At 45.5% G+C, this 22,703-nt stretch overlaps 1 protein-coding gene across 1 annotated transcript; it reads right to left on the minus strand.

The window, feature by feature from the left end:
• Positions 1-4,833: 4,833 nt before the first annotated feature.
• On the minus strand, positions 4,834-11,596 carry LOC119785591 (GTPase IMAP family member 8-like). Its single transcript, XM_038288318.1, has 2 exons — positions 11,281-11,596; positions 4,834-6,690 (listed from the first exon to the last, which is right to left on the minus strand). The coding sequence occupies exons 1-2, from the start codon at positions 11,329-11,331 to the stop codon at positions 5,335-5,337; spliced, it is 1,407 nt and encodes a 468-aa protein (XP_038144246.1). The 5' UTR covers positions 11,332-11,596; the 3' UTR covers positions 4,834-5,334.
• Between the last annotated feature and the right edge of the window lie 11,107 nt (positions 11,597-22,703).

Here is a 22,703-nt window from a genome sequence, read left to right on the forward strand (position 1 = left end):
ATGAAATAGAAAATGGAGTGCACGTGTAATCATTAAAGACTATATGCAGAAGGAAAATAATTTTTTCCTGGTTGAAATTTAGTACTTAAATCTATATCTGTGTTTATATTAACGTACAATGTATCTAAGTTGTACTATCCTTTATAAACAGTTTGTCTTCTAACATCAGCCGTTTTATTTCATCCCATTTTGCCAGAACTGGCAGGAAGGGATGAAATAAAACCTGCGGTAATCTGTTCCCCCTGTCTAAATCAGACAAAAAAGGTCCCAGTTTTTCAATTTTTGGCTTATAAACATCTTTTATGATGACAACTAACCCCTGAAACTTTGGAGTTGATTGACCTTTATTTCTTAAAGTTACAAGGGGGGAACAAATTATAGCAGGCCACCTGCCATAATCTGTTCCGCCTGTCTAAATCAGACAAAAAAGGCCCCAGCTTTTTCATTTTTGGCTTATAAGCATCATAAAAGAATCTTATAAGCCAAAATGCTTATTCCCCCCTTATAACTTTAAGAAATAAAGGTCCATCACATCCAAAGTTTCAGGAGTTAGTTGTCATCATAACAGATGTTTATAAGCCAAAAATGAAAAAGCTGGGGCCTTTTTGGCCTTATTTAGACAGGGAGAACAGATAGCAGGTGGCCTGCTATAATTTGTTCCCCCCTTATAACTTTTAGAAATAAAGGTCAATCACATCCAAAGTTTCAGGGGTTAGTTGTCATCATAACAGATGTACATAAGCCAAAAATGAAAAAGCTGGGACCTTTTTTGCCTGATTTAGATAGGCGGAACAGATTATGGCAGGTGGCCTGCTATAATTTGTTCCCCCCTTATAACTTTTAGAAATAAAGGTCAATCACATCCAAAGTTTCAGGGGTTAGTTGTCATCATAACAGATGTACATAAGCCAAAAATGAAAAAGCTGGGACCTTTTTTGTCTGATTTAGACAGGCGGAACAGATTATGGCAGGTGGCCTGCTATAATTTGTTCCCCCCTTGTAACTTTAAGAAATAAAGGTCAATCAACTCCAAAGTTTCAGGGGTTAGTTGTCATCATAAAAGATGTTTATAAGCCAAAAATTGAAAAACTGGGACCTTTTTTGTCTGATTTAGACAGGGGGAACAGATTACCGCAGGTTTTATTTCATCCCATCCTGCCAGTTCTGGCAAAATGGGATGAAATAAAACGGCTGATGTTAGAAGACAAACTGTTTATAAAGGATAGTACAACTTAGATACATTGTACGTTAATATAAACACAGATATAGATTTAAGTACTAAATTTCATCCAGGAAAAAATTATTTTCCTTCTGCATATAGTCTTTAATGATTACACGTGCACTCCATTTTCTATTTCATTTTTATTACAAGTATATGGTTTACAACAGTTTTCAATGAGATGAGAACATTTGGACACTGTGAAACAATGAGAGTTATTTTTAATGAACGTGTGGAAAAGAACAAGGATCTGTTTGCTTTCAGAGGGAGGAGTAGACACTGCTGTCAGCGACCAGCTTTCAAGCAAACGTTTGTGTTTTATTATTAGTTTTAGATCAATATCACTGGCGATATTCTGCTAATACACGTGAAGTAAAAAATAAAACAGTAAAGCTCAACTTTCATACATGTAAAACTTTTCAAATTTCAAGTTCTGCACGTTGGAATTGAAGCGGAGTTAACTCGGGTTGTTCTTCCTACTCCGTGCGCGCTCCCGACGAGGGGATACAAATTTTCGCAGGGATAACTACTTTGGCACGACACCGGGACTGGCAGCCTCTCACACAACACGATCGTGTCATTTCTGGTAAATAATTATGCCGAAAGAACAGCCGCGTGTGGGTTATCTCGACTTTCCACCTAATATGGTGGTTTTCCCACAATGCACCGCACCCGAGGTAAACATTGACGTCACCTGGCGCAGACCGATTGTGACCGGTCTAACTAGGGAGTACCAATATGGTGACCGGTGGCTTGACTTCAACCTTGTACTACCAATGGGCAATCAGCAATCCAGTGAATAAATAGAGAACAGTGGCATTCACAGATTTATGATTAGTTAAATCTGGGTTGAGTTAGCGAGTTAATAACCACCTTGGTGGTACCACCGATACCAATAGTTGTAGACTGTAACTGTAAACAGGGTAGACCCAGAGAAATCCTGATTGGTTGGGTCCGCTTCGAGGTAGGACTGGTCAGACCTGCTTTCCCCTCTATTGTTCTAATTATGCAAAGATCAGCCCTTCAATTCAAGAACAAGCCGAGATGCCATTAAATAACATTTGAATGCAGTAATATAGGAGCAGACTGTTTGCTGATGATGCCGAGTTATTTTTAGAGAGTGATTAAGATGCCTCTGAATATTTTCACCTTTCTCTAAAAGGATTCAGGTTGTGGACACATTTTACACAGATCATTTAGAAAAAATACAGTGTCTTGGTTCAGCCTTTGACCGTTTTGGAAAACCCCCCCCAAATATATTACATCAAAATTTCTGATTTAGTTAGGTGGTTTGAAGTCATAATAGATGCATTTAGGACAAGGATGAAAAAATTCAAACCTTACCAGAATTCAGCCTGGTTTCATCATCTGAACCCTAAAAAATCTCAGAGGAACTGATTCCTGAACAAGGAGTGACTTTCAGACCAGTTCCTTCCAGTTTTTGGAGCATAGATGAAGACCCTTCCTTTAGGAGCTATTCTTTGAAGAGGCTCTGATGGATAGGTTTCTCTGAAGGAGGCGGTTCCTGATTAGGGGTGTAAATCACATCCATCATGGCGATTCGTTTCAGTATTGATTTCATGACCCAACGATTAGATTATTTTCGATACTCAAGAATACACCACGATACGATTCGATTAATTGGTTCATTTTTTTATTTTTTTTTTACCCCACAGGCTAGACAATGTTTCAAATTTGAAATAAATCAATGAAAGCTGTAATATCGTTATGAATTTTATTTGAAAAACAACAGCAAATAACAGAAGTAGAAAGTTGTACTCCACCTAGGCCTATTAAAACCTCATTCAATGAAAAATAATAATGTCCCTGCGTTATAGATTCTGAAAGGCATTGCATCAAAAAATGCTGCACAAAATCAGCGCAATGAGTGCAATTCAATACCTTGGCTTCAGAGTGTCAAGCAGGTATCGGAAGCCTTCGTTCTCCACAACGCAATAGGGAGTATGTCCGTACATATGAAGAATGCGATTGCCTTGGATATATTCCTCGCTCTCTTAAGGCTGATTTATACTTCGAAACCAGGTCGTCTGCGTAAGTGTCGCAGTGAACAAAAAGACGTCCCCGCCCCCTCTGCAGACACTCTGCTGCATCTCTCCCAAATTGTAACTGACCACAGACAGTGCCGCAGACAGGAGGCCGGCTTGTTTTGTTTTTTTGACCGAAATTGCGGAAAACAACCAGCTAGAAGAGCGAAGTGCGCGAGAACGCTGGGACCCTTTTACCACCTGGATCCCTGCTTTTTTTCGCCATCATGTCCCTCCATTGTCGGAAAAACTCGCCCCCACTTCCTCACCGCCTCGGCTTTATCTAGACCCATAGTGTATGGCACGGACCACGCTTCAATATTGGGCATATATCAAAAATGTCTCCATCAAGCTCACTGTGACACACAGCTGGAGGAGTATAACCAGGAAGCGAGGTAGGAGGGCAAAATAGGTTTAGCACCGCCGGAGCATGGGAGTCAGAATTACACCCAGGAGCAAATGAATAAAAATAGACCGGAGGGGAAAAAAAGAACATGATTTGCTACTCTTGCGGGCGTGTAAATGCAACGGATCGTCGGCTGTTGGATTGATACAAAACGATTAATATTTACAACCCTATTCCTGATGAAGGAGTTCTTATCTGTATTTGCCCAGAACCTGGACCAGAACCGCCCAGACGCCCTGATGTGTTTGGAAGTGGAAGGTCACCTGAGGTTTTGTAGATGTTCAGATCCTCACAGATCTACACCCATGGACTCAGCTGGACCTTCTGAGACCATCATTAATTCACCATCGTTAAGCTAAAGCAGAGGTCACGGATTAGCCAAGCGCGGTCCGAGTCCAGACCCACCTGCTGGCTAATCCGGACCCAACCTGATTTGAAACATTTATAAATTACTGCATGTCGACACATGACTTACATGCACGACGACAGTGTCTAACTTCACTTGCTCCTCTTCTATTGTTAATATGGTAAAGCCCTCTGGAGTGTCCGGCACCAGGCTACAAGAGATACAAATGAGCCAATGAGCTGCTGTCAGTCTGGGTTGCTGCTGCTGCTACTTTTAGACACAGCAGGCAAACTTGTGGCAAACCAGCGATGGGAGAGAAGGAGAAGATGATGAGAAAAAGAGAGCCGAGAAAGTGCGGACTGCTGGAAGAGCAGCGGTGAACTGATGAAAGACAAGCAAAATGGCGCGCTCAATGATATGCCTGAACATTTTGAGTATGTTTGGCTCAACCTGCTGCTGTGAACATAATCAAGAATAAATATCGATCCAGGCTCAAAATTAGCACCTTTATATGTGCTTCAGAATGGCTTTGTCGCCATTCAATCCCAGGTTTAATGCCTTGCAGGGCAACCTAAAGCCCACTGCTCTCATTAAGCCTTAAAAAGAAAGAAAAAAGTAACAACAGTCATTTCAGGTGTTTTATAAAATATGTGAATCAGGAAATTGTCTACATAACAAACTGAACGATTGTTGTTCTCTATTTCAAAAAACACTTTAGATTTTAAAATGGAAAAATGTTTTTTTTATATAAAAATTCAATGTATAACATGGATGCATCAAAACCTAATTTTATTTCAGTGTTAAATTCTGTTTAAAGTAACAGATTATAATTAAAAATGTCTCTGGACTTTAACTGGTTGTTGTTGTCTTTATTTGGACCCCACAGATTTTTAATTGGTTCCCCCTAATCTAAAGTCTTCATCAGTAAAAGTTTACTGTAAGCGTTGCTATGGTTACAGTGTGTCGTTTTTCTGAGCATCCTGAATCCGGTTTTGATCCAGTCTCAGAACTTCTGCCCTCAAACCGGTCCCCCTGTTGTTCGGTGTTCTGATCCCCAGAACAGGGCATAAGGTTAGGGTCCTACCGAACCATGTTTGATGCCATGAACAATCCATCAGAACCGGACACATGGCTCCAAAGCTCTGAACCAGTGAGACATCCAACAGAACCTCAGCTGACCCACAGAGTTCACAGGCTGGGCTGGTACCGATCTGGCTGTCTCTTGTTCAGACTCTGGATCTTGGCCCAGCCAAGATGTGTCCGGAAACAGAACCTGGGCGTGGTATCGTGTCTAAAGTCTGGATGAAGCAGGAGGGGATCAGTAAAGGTACCGATAGGTCGGATTATTGAGGAGCAGAACCAGTACTGACAGAACCTTCAGCAGGCTAGGCCCAGCAGGCCGGGCCCTTCTGGACCAGCTGGTCCAGGTTCTGCTAAAGACGGCGTGTCCTGGTTCTGGGTCGGTTCTGATGCTGTCTGGGCTGCAGTGACACCCTGAGTTCTTCTGGATTGTCTGTTCTATGAGGCGGAGGAACCGCTCCACCTGCAGATGGTCCCCAGTTCTGGTACTGTCCAAGACGCAGTGTCTCCCTTCACAGCGGGACAACAGATCCAAGACACAGCCGCTGGACCCGACCTGGTCCTGAACACTTCGGCCTCCCAGAGCGTCTCCGTGGGTGAACAGAACCACGCCGTGCTTGGAGAGGTTCCTGTCCAATGAGCGGGTCAAGAGCCGGAAAAGCCGCGAGTCAGAGGCGGACACCCGGCCGATCTTCACCACAATCACCAACACGTGAGGTCCTGGTTCTGCCAGCACCATGCTGGACCGGATCTTCTGCACCAGCCGGTCAAGGGTCAGATCTTCATCTGAAGGTCCAGAAGAATCCACCACGGTGAGTCGGATCCCGTCCAGCTCCACAGAACCGCTCTCCGCAGGTCGTCCAGTTCCATGGAAGTCACAGTCAGGCTCAAACTGGCGGAACCCAAGCAGAACGTTCCCAGCAGAACTCTTCCCGGACCCAGCAGGTCCGACCAGGATGATCCTCCTCTCGGTCAGCCTGACGGATCTGTCAGGGTTTCCGACCCGATCCACATCAGGACCAGCTGCTGCAGGAACCTCCAGGAGTCCAGCCTTCTCCAGCAGCTCCTGGACCTGCCATCCCTCGCGGTTCTGGTTGTTGAACAGGTGGACCCGGTTGCAGAACCTTCTGGCCACCTCTGGGAGAGAGCTCTGCTGGTCCTGGAAGATGAAGTCCTGCAGGGAGGTCTTCCTTAGGCTGTCTCCGTGGGTGAAGAGCAGGAAGCAGCAGCTGAAGGCTCCATCTCCAACCACCCTGATAGCCGCCTCCAGCGACTCCCTCTGCTCCGTCGTAAACCGGTCCACCTTCAGAACCAGCAGGAACAGAACCGGTCTGAAGGTCTGAAGAAGCTTCTCGCAGTGGGACTGGATCTGCTCCTCAAACTCTAGGATTCCGGCCGTGTCCACGACTTGGAGCCACTTCCCAAACACTCGTCCCACCTCGGTTCTGATGGGGACGGTGCCGGGACAGAAGGAAGTTTTGGACTGGAATGCATCCCGTCCTAAGATGGTGTTTCCGGACGCGCTCTTCCCCACCCCGGAGTTCCCCAGGAGAACCACGGTGAGATCAGCCTCTGGTTCTGGATCCATGTCCACCTGAGGGGTAGAAAGTTGGTCATCAGAACGGAGGATCACGATGTTCATGACACAACAGAAATACAAAGAACAAAACCAGCCTAAAGCCGGGCATACACGATGCAATTTTCACGGCGATTTTCCAGTCTTGCGAGAATCTTTTAATCAGGCCAACTTTCAGCCTAATCGTGCGTCGTGAGTTGTGTAGTGTACAGGGGGTTATGAGGGGCGATCAGCCTCTCATGACCACCTCCCGATGAGGAATCGTAAGGTCAGGAGAAAATCAAACATGTATGATCTTTTTTACCATCGTGGGCAAATCTCTCAGTGCGCATGCGCAAACAAGGATTTTTCTTTTTCTTCTTCCTCTCAGATGTAAACACAGAAGTATGGCGGGGGTGCAATGAGTGAAATGGAGTTCTGCCTGTAAAATTGAGAGACCGTACCACCTTTTGCTCAGCCATGTCTTTGTCCAAATATGTTGTCACCTTTTCTTTTTAGGGCTTTCAGCACAAGTTTGCAATTGCCAAAGCAGCACGTTTCACTAGTGAAACTCACTGCGGAGTCTGACGTGGTTTGTAGCCGTACAGTGTGAGCAGGTAGATCGCATGAGAGCGTCATGCTGCACATACATCGTGAGCTGTGAACTCACAGTGTACGACTAAACCCTGCGGTTTAGTTGTATAGTGTGAGCAGTAGTTGTGTGCAACGATTGAAAAAAGTGCACAGTGTACGCCCGGCTTAACTGGAAAACTTCAGACATTTAGGACATCCCAACGTCACCAGGTGACTTTGACTTGATGCTTAGAACAGATCAATACATGGATGCACCATAATTTTCTATAACTGAATAAAAACCAAACTGAGGTAATAATCCTCTCACAAAAGAAGAAGAGATACAGAGTTAGCTAACAGCTTCAGCTACTACTAGATGTGGAACGGTTCACAAAATCCACGGTTCGGTTCGGTTCACGGTTTCGTGGTCACGGTTTATGGTTCGGTATATGTTGATTGTTAGCCTGACATGTTGGTTGTTTTGCTGTTAGCATAAACAAACCGTGTTGCACATTGCTTGCACACTGTTGCACTTTTATCCACAACTTTCTTTCCGCCGTCATCGTAGGTCACTCTAAATGCAAAGTCGTCCCATACAGCAGACCTACAGTATAAAGTGCTGCTGGCGCGTCTTCCAACTCCTGTTCTTTCCCACTCGCCATACCCACACAATTCTCCACAATTACTGATTTTTTTCTGCTACACCCAGCTACGCTGCTTCGCTTCTTCTTCTTCTTGTTTACTACTAGTGGTTGGCTTTGGTCGCAGTACCGCCACCTTCTGCTCTAGAGTGTACACACGTATCGGATGCTTCGATTAAAGGACTAATGTCCAAGCAGGATCTAGGAAAAGTCATTCATTCATTTATCTTTAGTGGAATTAATTACTGCAACAGTGTCTACATACGTTTGCCTAAAAAGTCCTTCCACTGGCTCCCTGTAGCTCAAAGAATTTTATAAGATTTAAAATCCTTCTGTTAGTCTATAAATCACTGAATGGATCAGCACCTCGTTACATAACAGATTTGTTATTATTAGGTTTTGGTCCAACTGTTTTATTTGCTTTACTACCTTATTTAATACATTTTTATCGTCACCTTCTGGTTTGAATTGTCTCTGTACTGAATTGTGCTACACAGGTAAACTGATCTTGTCTTGTCTAGGATATCTGGACCCAGCTCCTCTCAAGAGATCCAGCAGAACCTAAAACCCAAGGTGGTGATCACCTCTCTTTGGTTCCTACACCTTCTAACATCTGCTCCACCCGGAGTTCTGAAGGTCTGAGGAGCTTTGAGAACTTTGGCTCAATCCAAATACCTAAGATTCTACTTCCTCTTCCCGCCCTTTGTCCTCATGGCTATACAGTAGAACTCTATCCAGGTAGAAGAGGAGACTTCTACTCTGCTGCTCTACTACCCAAGGACTATAGGCTGATTTTTACTCAGAAAACAGGTCATCTGCGTGGGTCGCAGTGAACGCAAATGTACCCCCGCCCCTCCGTAGACACTCTGGTGCACCTCTCTAAAACTGTAGGTGATCACAGACAGGAGGCCTCTGATTGTTCAAATCTACATCCGCTCTACACCATGTGTATTTCCTGTTTGGTATGTTATTGGCTTGTTTTGTTTGAATGACCGCCACTGTGGGAAACGACTGGTGAAGATGGACCAGCTAGAAGAGCGAGGTGCACGAGAATGCTGGGACCCTTTTTCCACCTGGATCCCTGCTCTTTTTCGCCCTCATGTCCCTCCGTAGTTGCACAAACTTGCTCCCACTTACTCACTACCTGGGCCGTATCTAGACACACAGCTAGTTTGTATAGTTTGAATAACATAGCGCAGGCTGTGGTTCAATACTGGATATAAATAAAAAAGATGGATGCTAGCAGTCATCTTGCTTGCTTGCTTCCTTCCTTCCTTCCTTGCTTGCTTGCTTGCTTGCTTCCTTCCTTCCTTCCTTCCTTCCTTCCTTTCCTTCCTTCTCCCCTTCTTTCCCTCTCCTCCTTCCTTCTCCCCCTTTTCCTTCCTTCCTTCCTTCCTTCCTTCCTTCCCTCCTTCCCTCCTTCCTTCCTTCCTTCCTTCCTTCCTTCTCCCCTTCTTTCCTTCTCCCCTTCCTTCCTTCCTTCCTTCCTTCCTTCCTTCCTTCCTAAATAAAGGCTATGGAATCCTCATTTCCAGACTGCAGACCTCCACTGTTTTCAGTATCTTGTGTGACGGCATATATTTTGATTGTGTTGTTGGTCGGTGGCCAGGTGTCCTGAGAGACCATTAAAATAAAATGTAACATAATTATTATTATAACTTCCCCCTCCTTCCTTCAATCTTCCCTCCCTGATTATCATAATGATGACGATGATGCAGACATCCCAAGTCTCCCGGAAGTTCCAGGAGTCTCTCTGATATCGATAGTTGTTCACGGATTGATGAGTAGGATAAATTATCCTGGATTTTAGACTCTTCGAGGTGGTGCTTTTTAATGCTAGTGAGAGTGGGCAGGCAAAACAATAATTCATAAATCATGTGCGGATAAGAACTACTTCAATTGCACAGACACAACAAGAGAGTGCGTGGTGTGGGAAGGAGGCTGCTGGTGAATCCTGTGCAGCGTATCTGTCCAAAGCAATGCTCTGTTCAACCAGCGTTCCAGGTTACTGGTTGTCAGAGAGCTGATTGGATCAGTCTGATAAGTTTCTCTGGTTATTGTCTGACAGTCTCATAGTTACCACTCAAAGCTGTGCATCCTGTGAAAAGGCAGAGGTTGAATCCTCGAGTAAAAAACTAAAATATAGGACTAATTTTACAGTAGAATATACTAAAGTATATCCACGTCTAGTGAAGGTGAGGAACAGTGCCGGTTCTAGACCAAATGTACCAGGGGGCCAGTAGGGAGGCAGCATGTTTTCATAGGGGCCCAGAAAAGCATGAAATAAAAAACAGGGCAATGGATTTAAATATATTAAGAGAGCTGCATGAAGTGAAAGTTCTTTTCAATAAGGTTAAATATAAATTCTATTTCTTATGAGGTCAATATACATTTATAATTTAGGAATTTTAAGTATTTTTGACTTAATTTAATTTAAAACTGCCGTTTTCTATCAAATTTAGATTAGAATTCAAGAAAAACTGTTAAATTCATCTGTAAAAATTAGAGCATGTTTTTCTATTAAAAAAAAATTTAGCAGATGAAAACTGGGATCCTATCTCAATACCACTGAAGCTATCACCTTACTGTTTTTGAATAATTAGTAAAACTTGTAAAGAAAAAGAATGAAATAGATCCAAAGGACCTATCAGCAACCATGTCTGTTCCAGCGCATATCATCATTAGAATTTCTTTTGAGTATTATGTCTTCAGTACAGGGGCCAGGACATGATCTACAGGAGCATTGGCCCCTGTTGGCCCCCATCTAGAACCGGCCATGGTGGAGGAATGATGACACCTTGGCGAGGTGCAATTGTTTGCTGAAGTCCCATAAAAAACAGAAAGCACAACTGATGTTCAACACTACAAGATTGAAGGAATTAAAAATAAAATACCAATACTGTTCTGTTTAGTGTTTAAGAAATTACTGTTAATGAACAGTTGATGAAAAGTTGCTGGCCTTAAGTGTGTATATATGGGGCACGGTGCGGGTCCGTTGTCCCCGGTGTGTGTGTGTGTGTGTGTGTTGTTGTTGTCCCCCCCCCCCCCCCCCCCCCCCCCCCCCCTGAAATGAGTTTTTGGAACTTGGGATGTCTGTGATGGTGGTCTTCCTCCACGGGTTTGTTTCAGAGCCTTCCATCTACTGAAAGAAACGTCTCTGACGTCATAGGGCCTGCTGGATTCTTGGATCTAGACTCAGAGCAATGGCTCCGAGGTTAAAGTCATTTCACAAATATTACCAGAGAGTTTTTTATGCGAAAAACTAATGCGTCTGAGGGAACCGGAACCTACAGAGAGTTGATCAGAAGAACCTGATGCTCCTCCTTTGCGGTCTGTGGTTCTAATGCGGACTGGAGGTTTATTTACAGACCTGAGACAAGAAAAGAGGCCCAAACAGAACCAGCCCGATACTGACCTCATCCTGGGTCGGACCCGCTGCAGGGATCTTCTGTAACAGCTGGAGCATAAACCCAGAGCTCAGCTCGTTTCGTGAAAGAGTCCCGAGAAGTTCGGTTTTACTTTCTGTTTGTCATTTCACGGTGCGTTCAAGTCCCTTCGTAGATCTGAGCATCAGGGTTGAAATTAGGTCAGATGGCCAATCATTGGCCACTCTGACTGAATCCCGAACCACTAAACATTGTATTAAAGTCACACAAAGCTCTGGAAGGCGCCTGGATTGTACGAAGGGGTAAAAACATGAGTGGATCGCCCTCTTCCCTCCAACGGAAAGAGAAAGCACTCGTTCCTATGGCAACACAGCCGCATGCAGCCCGGCTGTAGCTCTCAGGCGATGGTTAACAGAACATCACACATTCGCCATTTTCTTAAAAATAAACCTAACCAGTGAAATAAAACTATTTCAAATAGGACCTTCCATTTAGGGATTAATTTTGTTTTTTCCAAAATTGTGATTTTCTGTCTGTGTGATGAAGATGCAGCAAACATTTGAATGCACGTGTTTCCCCCACCAGTACTTCCAGTCTGTTTTTTTTTTATTGTCATTACATTGTCACAGGTACAGCGCAACAAAATTAACTCTGTATTTAACCCATTCCATTGGTGAGCACTGCTGCCATTTTCAGTGCCCAGGGGGCACTGTGGGGTAAAGGGTCTTGTAGTTCGCCATTACACCGACCCACCCAAATGCCACTGTAGCCTATGGGTGCAGACTCGCTATATGAGGGCTGAATGTTTAAAGGGGTCATAGAATGATGACCCCTTCAATCCAAGAGAGCAGAGGAGGGTGGGGGCTGACATGTGGCATATTTGGATGAAAGCTTTTTCAACTAAGGAAAATAAAAAAAAATAAATAAATAAAAAGCAGCCCTTCAAAAATCTTTCAGTTTTTTATGTAGGATTCGAGACAATAAATCCTTTAATTACGGGGAGGCCATTTTGGAATCTGAACTCTTTCTACACAGACTTCTTGAAGCTTTGTTATCTTTAAAAACTGGAAATCTGAAGCTAAATCTGAAATATAAGACTACATTTGGAAGGTTAATGAACAAAAAATGAATTTCATATATTTCTTTAATGTGAAGTACAGATCATGTAATGTGTCCTTTTGGGTTTCTAAACCAAGTCCATCTATGCATTTGTTTTCCTTGCATAGTCAGTTTCAGGTGCTAAGGGTGCTAACAGGCTATTAGCCTTTTTCCTAAATATGCTAACACTGCAGAGGAATCCGTGGTTGCTATGGCTCCTTTTTATGTGCATAATTTAAAAACAAACTGAAATTTGGTGCCTCGGTAACAGTTTCCCAGATGTTAATTTGTTGTAGCAACTCTGGAAAGTTCTGGAAAATTCCAGCCCTGGCACTGCCAGCTCAGCTGACAAGAAGGCTTTCCCTGGGTTTTGGCGCCTGTGAGAAGAGGCGCATTTTCACGTGAAATGCTAAAGAAAGCTAGCTGGAAGTACCGTATTTTCACGACCATAAGGCGCACCGGACTAAAAGGCGCAGTCTCAGTTATGTGTGCCATTTCTGTATTTAACACACACATAAGGCGCACCGGACTATAGGGCGCGTTTTTTATATACAGGTACATGTCCTCTCAGGTGGATTTTCCCACTTAAAAACATATTAAAACTACTTTATTCCCACTGATCACAGCAAATAAAGCTGCAAGGTGTATTTATTACAAAGTATTATTCAAACCTGGGAACCGGCCGTGAGAGACACATCGCTGATGACACAGGGCTGTGATTACTCCTCTGATACAGTTTATTGACGCATAAATTAACTTAAAACATAGGCAGGATAATAATCTGGATGAACTGACTGCAATGATTAAATTTTCAGGTGGACTTTCTCACTTAAAAAGATTTAGATTATTTAGATGAAAAAACACCTGCGGAGGTGAGCCCGGATGCGCCGCGGCCCAGAGGCTGCTGTTAAATTAAGTTTTCAGGTAGAAAAATAGAGCGGGAGCAAAACTGAGTATGATTGTGCTTTATTCAAGTATTTATTACAGAGTATTAATCAAACCCCTCAAAGTCCTCATCCTCTGTTTCTGAATTAAACAGCTGCGCTAAATCAGACATGCAGGTTTCCCCTTCTTCTTCGCTGTCAGAGTCACTTTCCGTGCCGGGCGGCTCCTTGGAAATGATGCCGGCTTTTGCGAAAGCTCGAACAACAGTCCCAGCAGAAACGTTAGTCCAAGCATCTACAATCCATCCGCAAACGGTGGCGTAACTTGCCCGGCGCTGCCTTCCACTTTTAGTGAAACTGTGCTCTCCGTCTGTCATCCATCGCTCCCACGCCGCTCGCAGCCTTACTTTGAACGGCCGGTTCACACCGATGTCGAGCGGTTGAAGTTCCTTTGTCAGACCTCCCGGAATAACAGCAAGCACAGCGTTCATTTCTTTGACCTTTTTTTTCACATCGGCTGTGAGATGGGCACACATGGAGTCACAAATTAACAGAGATGGTGATGCGTGGAAAAAACCACCTGGTCTCCTTACATACACCTCCCTCAGCCAAGCTTTCATCATCTCCTCGTCCATCCAGCCTTTTTCATTCGCCTTATTAACAACTCCAGCTGGAAAAGTCTCTTTAGGCAAAGTCTTTCTTTTAAAAATCACCATAGGCGGCAGTTTCTGTCCATTTGCGTGGCAGCCAAGCACAACAGTAAACGACACCTTTTCATACCCCGTTGTGTGTATCGCTACAGTGCTGGTCCCCTTCTTCTCCACGGTGTGATTCACCGGGATGTCGAAAGTGAGCGGCACCTCGTCCATGTTGGTGATGTGGCTTGGCTGGATGACTTTGTCAGCGATGTGTTTGCTGCAGAAAGAGTGGAAGCTCGCCAGCTTTTCATCATAATCCGCCGGACTTCGCTGAGCAACTGTAGTCCTGGTCTGGATGGAAAAATTGTTCTGTTCTTTTATACACAAGCCACGCCCACACTTCCCCCTTTAAGGTTCTCACATACTCATGGTGGTCTCAACAACGTCCGCAGATAGGGCGCACCGCACCATAGGGCGCACCCCACATTTTGAGGGAAAAAAAAGACGTTTAGGTGCGCCTTATAGTCGTGAAAATACGGTAGCTTTCTTTTACTACGTCAAAGCCCCCGGATCGCAGTGCCCCATCGTGCATAGTGCCCGCTGAACTGGGTGAGACGGGGATCTCCGAAGCAGATCGCTGTGTGGATTCTCCCCCTTTTGTGAGGACCTCGATACCAATCACGGCCTATCTGCAGGGGGACACCCTTGCTTTCGATAACCGTAAGTAGCCTTCCTCCATTTTTAAAAGCCCATCAAGTTCGTCTGCTGTAGCGTCAGACTGATCTAAAACTCTTCCGAGAACGAACCCCGGTGAGACGGACCCGCACCGAGCTGAAGCCGAACTGCCTATCCCCTCCACCGCGCGTCCCTCCCCCGCTTCCTTGCCCGGACTGCAAGACGTCTAAAAGTAAAACCCGTCCACTCTTCATTTGATGCTTTAATAAGGTGCTGCGCTTGGGTGAGAAACCGATAAGAGTGAAATCTTGATCTAATGCTGATGTTTAATCTGTGCTGGTTAGAAGAACTCTGGTTTAATGGTTGAAATAAGAGTGATGTGAATAGCTGCAAGTGTTATTTTTTTCTTTTCTTTCTATTGTCTACATCTATTGTTAAATGTCAGTCTCCATCTGCTGAGTTTAAACCTGCCAGCATAACCTCCACCTCAGTCTCCATCAGCAGAGTTTAAATCAGGCTGCAAAACCTCCACCTCAGTCCCTATCTGGAGAGTTCAAATCAGGCTGTAAAACTACCATCTTAGTCCAGTTCTGCAGAGTTTAAACCAGCTTGCAAAACCTGAACCCCAGTCTCTGACTGCAGAATTTTAACCAGCCTACAACACCGCCTCAGTCCCTATCTATAGAAAATAACCCAGCCAGCAAAACCTCCACCTCATTCTCCATCTGCAGAGTTTAACCCAGCCTGCAAAACCTCCATCCCAGTCTCCATCTGCAGAGTTTAACCCAGCCAGCAAAACCTCCACCTCATTCTCCATCTGCAGAGTTTAACCCAGCCAGCAAAACCTCCACCTCATTCTCCATCTGCAGAGTTTAACCCAGCCTGCAAAACCTCTGCCTTAGTCCCTATCTGCAGTTTAAGTCAGGCTGCAAAACCTCCACCTCAGTCTCAATCTGCAGAGTTTAAACCAGCATTTTCAACTAAAGTAAATAAAAATAAATAATTAAAAAAACAGGAGCCCGCCAAAAGTCTTTCAATTTTTTATTTAGGACTCGAGACAACCAATCCTTTAATTCTTCCTCCCCACCCTTCAACTCTCTTCCTTTTTATTTATTCGGCACTAATCTAAATTACAAGGAGGCCATTTTGGAATCTGAACTCTTTCTACAAAGACTCCTTGAAACTTTGTTATCTTTAAAAACTGGAAATCAGAAGCTAAATCTGAAATATAAGGCTACATTTGGAAGGTTAATAAACAAAAAATGAATTTCATATATTTCCTTAATGTGAAGTACAGATCATGCAATGTGTCCTTTTGGGTTTCTAAACCAAGTCCATCTATGCATTTGTTTTCCTTGCATAGTCAGTTTGAGGTGCTAAGGGTGCTAACAGGCTATTAGCCTTTTTCCTAAATATGCTAACACTGCAGAGGATTACATGGTTGCTATGGCTCCTCTTTATGTGCATAATTTAAAAACAAACTGAAATTTGTTGCCTTGGTAACAGTTTTCCAGACGTTACTTTGTTGTAGCAACTCTGGAAAGTTCTGGAAAATTCCAGCCCTGGCACTGCCAGCTCAGCTGACAAGAAGGCTTTCCCTGGGTTTTGGCGCCTGTGAGGAGAGGTGCATTTTCACGTGAAATGCTAAAGAAAGCTAGCTGAAAGTAGCTTTCTTTTACTACGTCAAAGCCCCCGGATCGCAGTGCCCCATCGTGCATAGTGCCCGCTGAACTGGGTGAGACGGGGATCTCCGAAGCTGATCGCTGTGTGAATTCTCCCCCTTTTGTGAGGACCTCGATACCAATCACGGCCTATCTGCAGGGGGACACCCTTGCTTTCGATAACCGTAAGTAGCCTTCCTCCATTTTTAAAAGCCCATCAAGTTCCTCTGCTGTAGCGTCAGACTGATCTAAAACTCTTCCGAGAACGAACCCCGATGAGACGGACCCGCACCGAGCTGAGGACGAACTGCGCATCCCCTCCACTGCGCGTCCCTCCCCCGCTTCCTTGCCCGGACTGCAAGATGTCTAAAAGTAAAACCCATCCACTCTTCATTTGATGCTTTAATAAGGTGCTGCGCTTGGGTGAGAAACCGATAAGAGTGAAAACTTGATCTAATGCTGATGTTTAATCTGTGCTGGTTAGAAGAACTCTGGTTTAATGGTTGAAATAACAGTGATGTGAATAGCTGCAAGTGTTATTTTTTTCTTTTCTTTCTATTGTCTACATCTATTGTTAAATGTCAGTCTCCATCTGCTGAGTTTAAACCTGCCAGCAAAACCTCCACCTCAGTCTCCATCAGCAGAGTTTAAATCAGGCTGCAAAACCTCCACCTCAGTCCCTATCTGGAGAGTTCAAATCAGGCTGTAAAACTACCATCTTAGTCCAGTTCTGCAGAGTTTAAACCAGCCTGCAAAACTCCCTTCTCCCTCCCTTTCTGTAAAAAATAACCCATCAAGCAAAACCTCCACTCAGTCTCCATCTGCATGCAAAACCTTCAGCTCAGTCCTTTTTTGCAGAGTTTAACCCAGCCTGCAAAAACTCCACTTCCCTCTCCAACTGCAGAAGTTAAACCAGCCTGCAAAACCTTCTCAGTCCCTACCTGCGGAAAATAACTCAGCCAGCAAAACCTCCATCCCATTACCTTATTGTACAGTTTAAACCAGCCTGCAAAATATCCTCCTCAGTCCCCATCTACAGAGTTTAAACCAGGCTGTAAAACCTCCATCCCACTTCCTTATTGCAGAGTCTATACCAGCCTTTAAACCTCCAGCTCATTCTCTATCGGCAGAGGTTAAATCAGGCTGCAAAACCTCAACCTCCGTCTCCATCTGCAGAGTTTCAACCAGCCTGCAAAATCTCCAGCTCATCCCTTTTTGCAGAATTTAAACAAGCCTGAAAAACCTCCCCAGTCCCTACCTGCAGAAAATAACCAAGCCTGCAAAACCTTCTCAACCCGTACCTGCAGAAAATAACCCATCCTGCAAAACCTCCATCCCAGTCCCTTACAGCAGATTTAAACCCAGCCTGCAAAACCTGCACCTCAGTCTCCATCTGCAGAGTTTAAACCAGCCTCCAAAACCTGCACCTCAGTCTCCATCAAAGAGCTTAAACCAGCCTGCAAAACCTCCTCCTCAGTCACCATCTGCAGACTTAAAATGACCCTGCAAAACCTCCTCACACCCTACCTGCAAAAAAAAAAACCCAGCCTGCAAAACCTCCATCCCAGTCTATATCTGCAGAGTTTTAACCAGCCTTAAAAACCTTCTCAGTCCCTATCTTCAAAGACAAACCTAGCCAACAAAACCTCCACCTCAGTCCCCATCTACAGAGTTTAAACTAGCCTGCAAAACCTCCTCCTCAGTCCCCATCTACAGAGTTTAAACCAGGCTGAAAAACCTCCTCAGTTCCTATCTTCAGAAAATAACCCAGCCTGCAAAACCTCCACCTCAGTCTCCATCTGCAGAGTTTAAACCATCCTGCAAAACCTCCTCAGTCCCTATCTGCAGAAAATAGCCCAGCCTGCAAAACCTCCACCTCAGTCTCCATCTGCAGAGTTTAAACCATCCTGCAAAACCTCCTCAGTCCCTATCTGCAGAAAATAGCCCAGCCTGCAAAACCTCCACCTCAGTCTCCATCTGCAGAGTTTAAACCATCCTGCAAAACCTCCTCAGTCCCTATCTGCAGAAAATAGCCCAGCCTGCAAATCCTCAATCCCAGTCCCTTACTGCAGAGTTTAACCCAGCCTGCAAATTCTCAAGCTCAGTCCCTTTCTGAAGAGTTTAAAGGTACACTATGCAACCGGTGTTGATTTTCCAGCGAGGCTCCCCCCAGAGGGCGAAAGTAAAAGTGCACTGTCGTAAATATGCTCAGCTGTTCTCCTGGTTTCTCCGTCAAGCCAGGCGCGGTTGTTTTGAGCTTAGCAGACAGGCCAACGCAGCTGGCGCGACAGAAGCAGCGAGTTTACATGCAAAGTCAATGGTTGACGCGCGTGAAGGCGCAGCAAAAGGTCCCGCGGTGCGTTTTGAGCAGCAGGCGCAGCACGTCTGAGCAGCTGAAGCAGCGCGTCGGGCGCGTTTAAGCATCTGACGCTTGTGACGCGCCGCAAACGCGCTGCTGCTCGAGATGGAAAAAAATTATTTTTGCTGCTCGACGCGCCGCCTCAACCAATCAGAGAAGCTGATCTGGGAGCTGGCAGGGAGAGAGACACAGTGCTGATGATCAGAGCGCTCTTATCACTCCTCTTAAACAGTTTTTTGACGCCTAAATTAACTTAAAATGCAGAAATCTGCCGGCAGAATATGTTCGCTTTTATTATCCTGCTGCCTGCAGTTTGGATTATTTAGATGAAAAACACCTACCAGCTGCCGCGGTGAACCGCGAGGAGGCGACCCGGCCAGAGGCTGCTGATGAAGGGATTCCAACTGTCGGCGCACCGCTGGTATGTGGGGGTCTGAGCGGCTCCGACAGAAAAAATATTGGAAGGCAGGATTGTAATCTGGAGGAACTGACTGCACTGATTACGTTTTCAGGTGTATTTTCTCACTTAAAAACATATTAAAACTACTTTATTCCCGCTGATCACACCAAATATAGCTGCAAGGCAGAGAAAGGATAGTGAAGCTCCGCCCAACGCGCATCAGACACACTTTTGCACCGCGCAGCCAGAGCAGCAAAGCTGCTTCAGCCGCGCGTCAGAACTAACTGGTACAAGCAGTAAAAATGAAGCAGCAGACGTGATTTTGCTGCTTTTGCTGTGTCCGGTGTGAAAGCAGCGCTGCACAAAGATCGCCACTGTGCTAGCAACGAGCATGCTTTTAACTGGGGGCGTGTAGCAGTTCTCGCCATAAAGCAAGACCGACTCTCGCAAGACTTTTGAGCCTGTGGGTGCGGGTCGGTGCTCCTGCAATTGCAAGTGCGGTTTTTCCCCCACAGACCACCAGGGCAGCCGAGAATACCTTTGTTCAACCTGAAATGACTCATTTAATCATCCAAAACGTTATGGAACACATTAATTAACTGAAAAAATGTTGCATAGTGTGCCTTTAACCCAAGCTGAAAAACCTCCACCTCAGGCTCCCTCTGCAGAGTTTAACCCAGCCTGCAAAACTTGTATCTCTGTCTCCATCTGCAGAGTTTAAACCAGCCTTCAAAACCTCCTCAGTCCCTATCTTCAGAGACAAACCCAGCGAGCAAAACCTCTACCTCAGTCTCCATCTGCAGAGTTAAAACCAGCCTGAAAAACCTCATCCTCAGTCCCCATCTACAGAGTTTAAACCAAGCCTGCAAAACCTCCTCAGTCCCTATCTTCAGAAACAGACCCAGCCAGCAAAACCTCCTCCTAAGTCCCTTTCTGCAGAGCTTAACACAGCCTGCAAAACCTCCAACTCATTATCCATCTGCAGAGCTTAAACCAACTTCCAAAACCTCAAGTTCAGTCTCTTTCTGCAGAGTTGAACCCAGCCTGAAAACCTCCACCTCAATCTCCATCTGCAGAGTTTAAACCTGCCTGCAAAACCTCCTCAGTCCCTTACTGAAGAGTTAACTCAGCCTGAAAACCTCCACCTCAATCTCCATCTACCTGGCTTGCGAAACCTGCACCTCAGTCTGAAGGTGCAGAGATTAAACCAGCCTGCAAAACCTCCTCAGTCCCTACCTGCAGACAAAACCCAGCCTGCAAAACCTTCATCCCAGTCCCTTATAGCAGTTTAACCCAGCCGGCAAAACCTTCACCCCAGTCTCCATCTGCAGAGTTTAAACCAGCCTGCAAAACCTCCTCAGTCCCTACCTGCAGAAAAAACCCAGCCTGCAAAACCTTCATCATAGTCCCTTATAGCAGTTTAACCCAGCCGGCAAAACCTCCATCCCAGTCTCCATCTGCAGAGTTTAAACCAGCCTGCAAAACCTCCACCTCAATCTCCATCTGCAGAGTTTAAACCAGCCTGCAAAACCTCCTCAGTCCCTACCTCCAGAAAATAACCCAGCCTGCGAAACCTCCATCCCAGGCCCTTAATGCAGAGTTTAAACCAGCCCGCAAAACCACCTCCATCTTACTCTTCTCCTGCAGAGTTTAAACCAGGCAGCAAATTCTCTTGCTCAGTCCCTTTATGAAGAGTTTAACAGAGCCTGAAAAACCTCCAACTCAGTCTCCATCTTCAGACTTTAAACCATCCTGCAAAACCTCCTCAGTCCCTACCTGCAGAAAAAAACCTAGCCTGCAAAAGCTCCATCCCAGTCCCTTACTGCAGAGTTTAACCCAGCCTGCAAACCCTGCACCTCAGTCTCCATTTGCAGAGTTTACACCAGCCTGCAAAACCTCCTCCGCAGTCTCCATCTGCAGAGTTTAAACCAGCCTGCAAAACCTCCACCACAGTCTCCATCTGCAGAGTTTAAACCATCCTGCAAAACCTCCTCAGTCCCTATCTGCAGAAAATAGCCCAGCCTGCAAAACCTCCACCTCAGTCTCCATCTGCAGAGTTTAAACCATCCTGCAAAACCTCCTCAGTCCCTATCTGCAGAAAATAGCCCAGCCTGCAAATCCTCAATCCCAGTCCCTTACTGCAGAGTTTAACCCAGCCTGCAAATTCTCAAGCTCAGTCCCTTTCTGAAGAGTTTAAAGGTACACTATGCAACCGGTGTTGATTTTCCAGCGAGGCTCCCCCCAGAGGGCGAAAGTAAAAGTGCACTGTCGTAAATATGCTCAGCTGTTCTCCTGGTTTCTCCGTCAAGCCAGGCGCGGTTGTTTTGAGCTTAGCAGACAGGCCAACGCAGCTGGCGCGACAGAAGCAGCGAGTTTACATGCAAAGTCAATGGTTGACGCGCGTGAAGGCGCAGCAAAAGGTCCCGCGGTGCGTTTTGAGCAGCAGGCGCAGCACGTCTGAGCAGCTGAAGCAGCGCGTCGGGCGCGTTTAAGCATCTGACGCTTGTGACGCGCCGCAAACGCGCTGCTGCTCGAGATGGAAAAAAATTATTTTTGCTGCTCGACGCGCCGCCTCAACCAATCAGAGAAGCTGATCTGGGAGCTGGCAGGGAGAGAGACACAGTGCTGATGATCAGAGCGCTCTTATCACTCCTCTTAAACAGTTTATTGACACCTAAATTAACTTAAAATGCAGAAATCTGCCGGCAGAATATGTTCGCTTTTATTATCCTGCTGCCTGCAGTTTGGATTATTTAGATGAAAAACACCTACCAGCTGCCGCGGTGAACCGCGAGGAGGCGACCCGGCCAGAGGCTGCTGATGAAGGGATTCCTACTGTCGGCGCACCGCTGGTATGTGGGGGTCTGAGCGGCTCCGACAGAAAAAATATTGGAAGGCAGGATTGTAATCTGAAGGAACTGACTGCAAGGATTAAGTTTTCAGGTGTATTTTCTCACTTAAAAACATATTAAAACTACTTTATTCCCGCTGATCACAGCACATATAGCTGCAAGGCAGAGAAAGGATAGTGAAGCTCCGCCCAACGCGCATCAGACACACTTTTGCACCGCGCAGCCAGAGCAGCAAAGCTGCTTCAGCCGCGCGTCAGAACTAACTGGTACAAGCAGTAAAAATGAAGCAGCAGACGCGATTTTGCTGCTTTTGCTGTGTCCGGTGTGAAAGCAGCGCTGCACAAAGATCGCCACTGTGCTAGCAACGAGCATGCTTTTAACTGGGGGTGTGTAGCAGTTCTCGCCATAAAGCAAGACCGACTCTCGCGAGACTTTTGAGCCTGTGGGTGCGGGTCGGTGCTCCTGCAATTGCAAGTGCGGTTTTTCCCCCACAGACCACCAGGGCAGCCGAGAATACCTTTGTTCAACCTGAAATGACTCATTTAATCATCCAAAACGTTATGGAACACATTAATTAACTGAAAAAATGTTGCATAGTGTGCCTTTAACCCAAGCTGAAAAACCTCCACCTCAGGCTCCCTCTGCAGAGTTTAACCCAGCCTGCAAAACTTGTACCTCTGTCTCCATCTGCAGAGTTTAAACCAGCCTTCAAAACCTCCTCAGTCCCTATCTTCAGAGACAAACCCAGCGAGCAAAACCTCTACCTCAGTCTCCATCTGCAGAGTTAAAACCAGCCTGAAAAACCTAATCCTCAGTCTCCATCTACAGAGTTTAAACCAAGCCTGCAAAACCTCCTCAGTCCCTATCTTCAGAAACAGACCCAGC

The sequence above is a fragment of the Cyprinodon tularosa genome, unplaced genomic scaffold (assembly GCF_016077235.1).
Source record: "Cyprinodon tularosa strain WSP-4 unplaced genomic scaffold, ASM1607723v1 ctg251, whole genome shotgun sequence".
NCBI lineage: Eukaryota > Metazoa > Chordata > Actinopteri > Cyprinodontiformes > Cyprinodontidae > Cyprinodon > Cyprinodon tularosa.

Coding starts and splice junctions, on each gene's coding strand:
- LOC119785591 (XM_038288318.1), bottom strand. CDS start 11,331: ATGCTCCAGCTGTTACAGAAGATCCCTGCAGCGGGTCCGACCCAGGAT. Junction 6,691..11,280: donor CGGGTCCGACCCAGGATGAG/GTCAGTATCGGG, acceptor TCTACCCCTCAG/GTGGACATGGATCCAGAACC.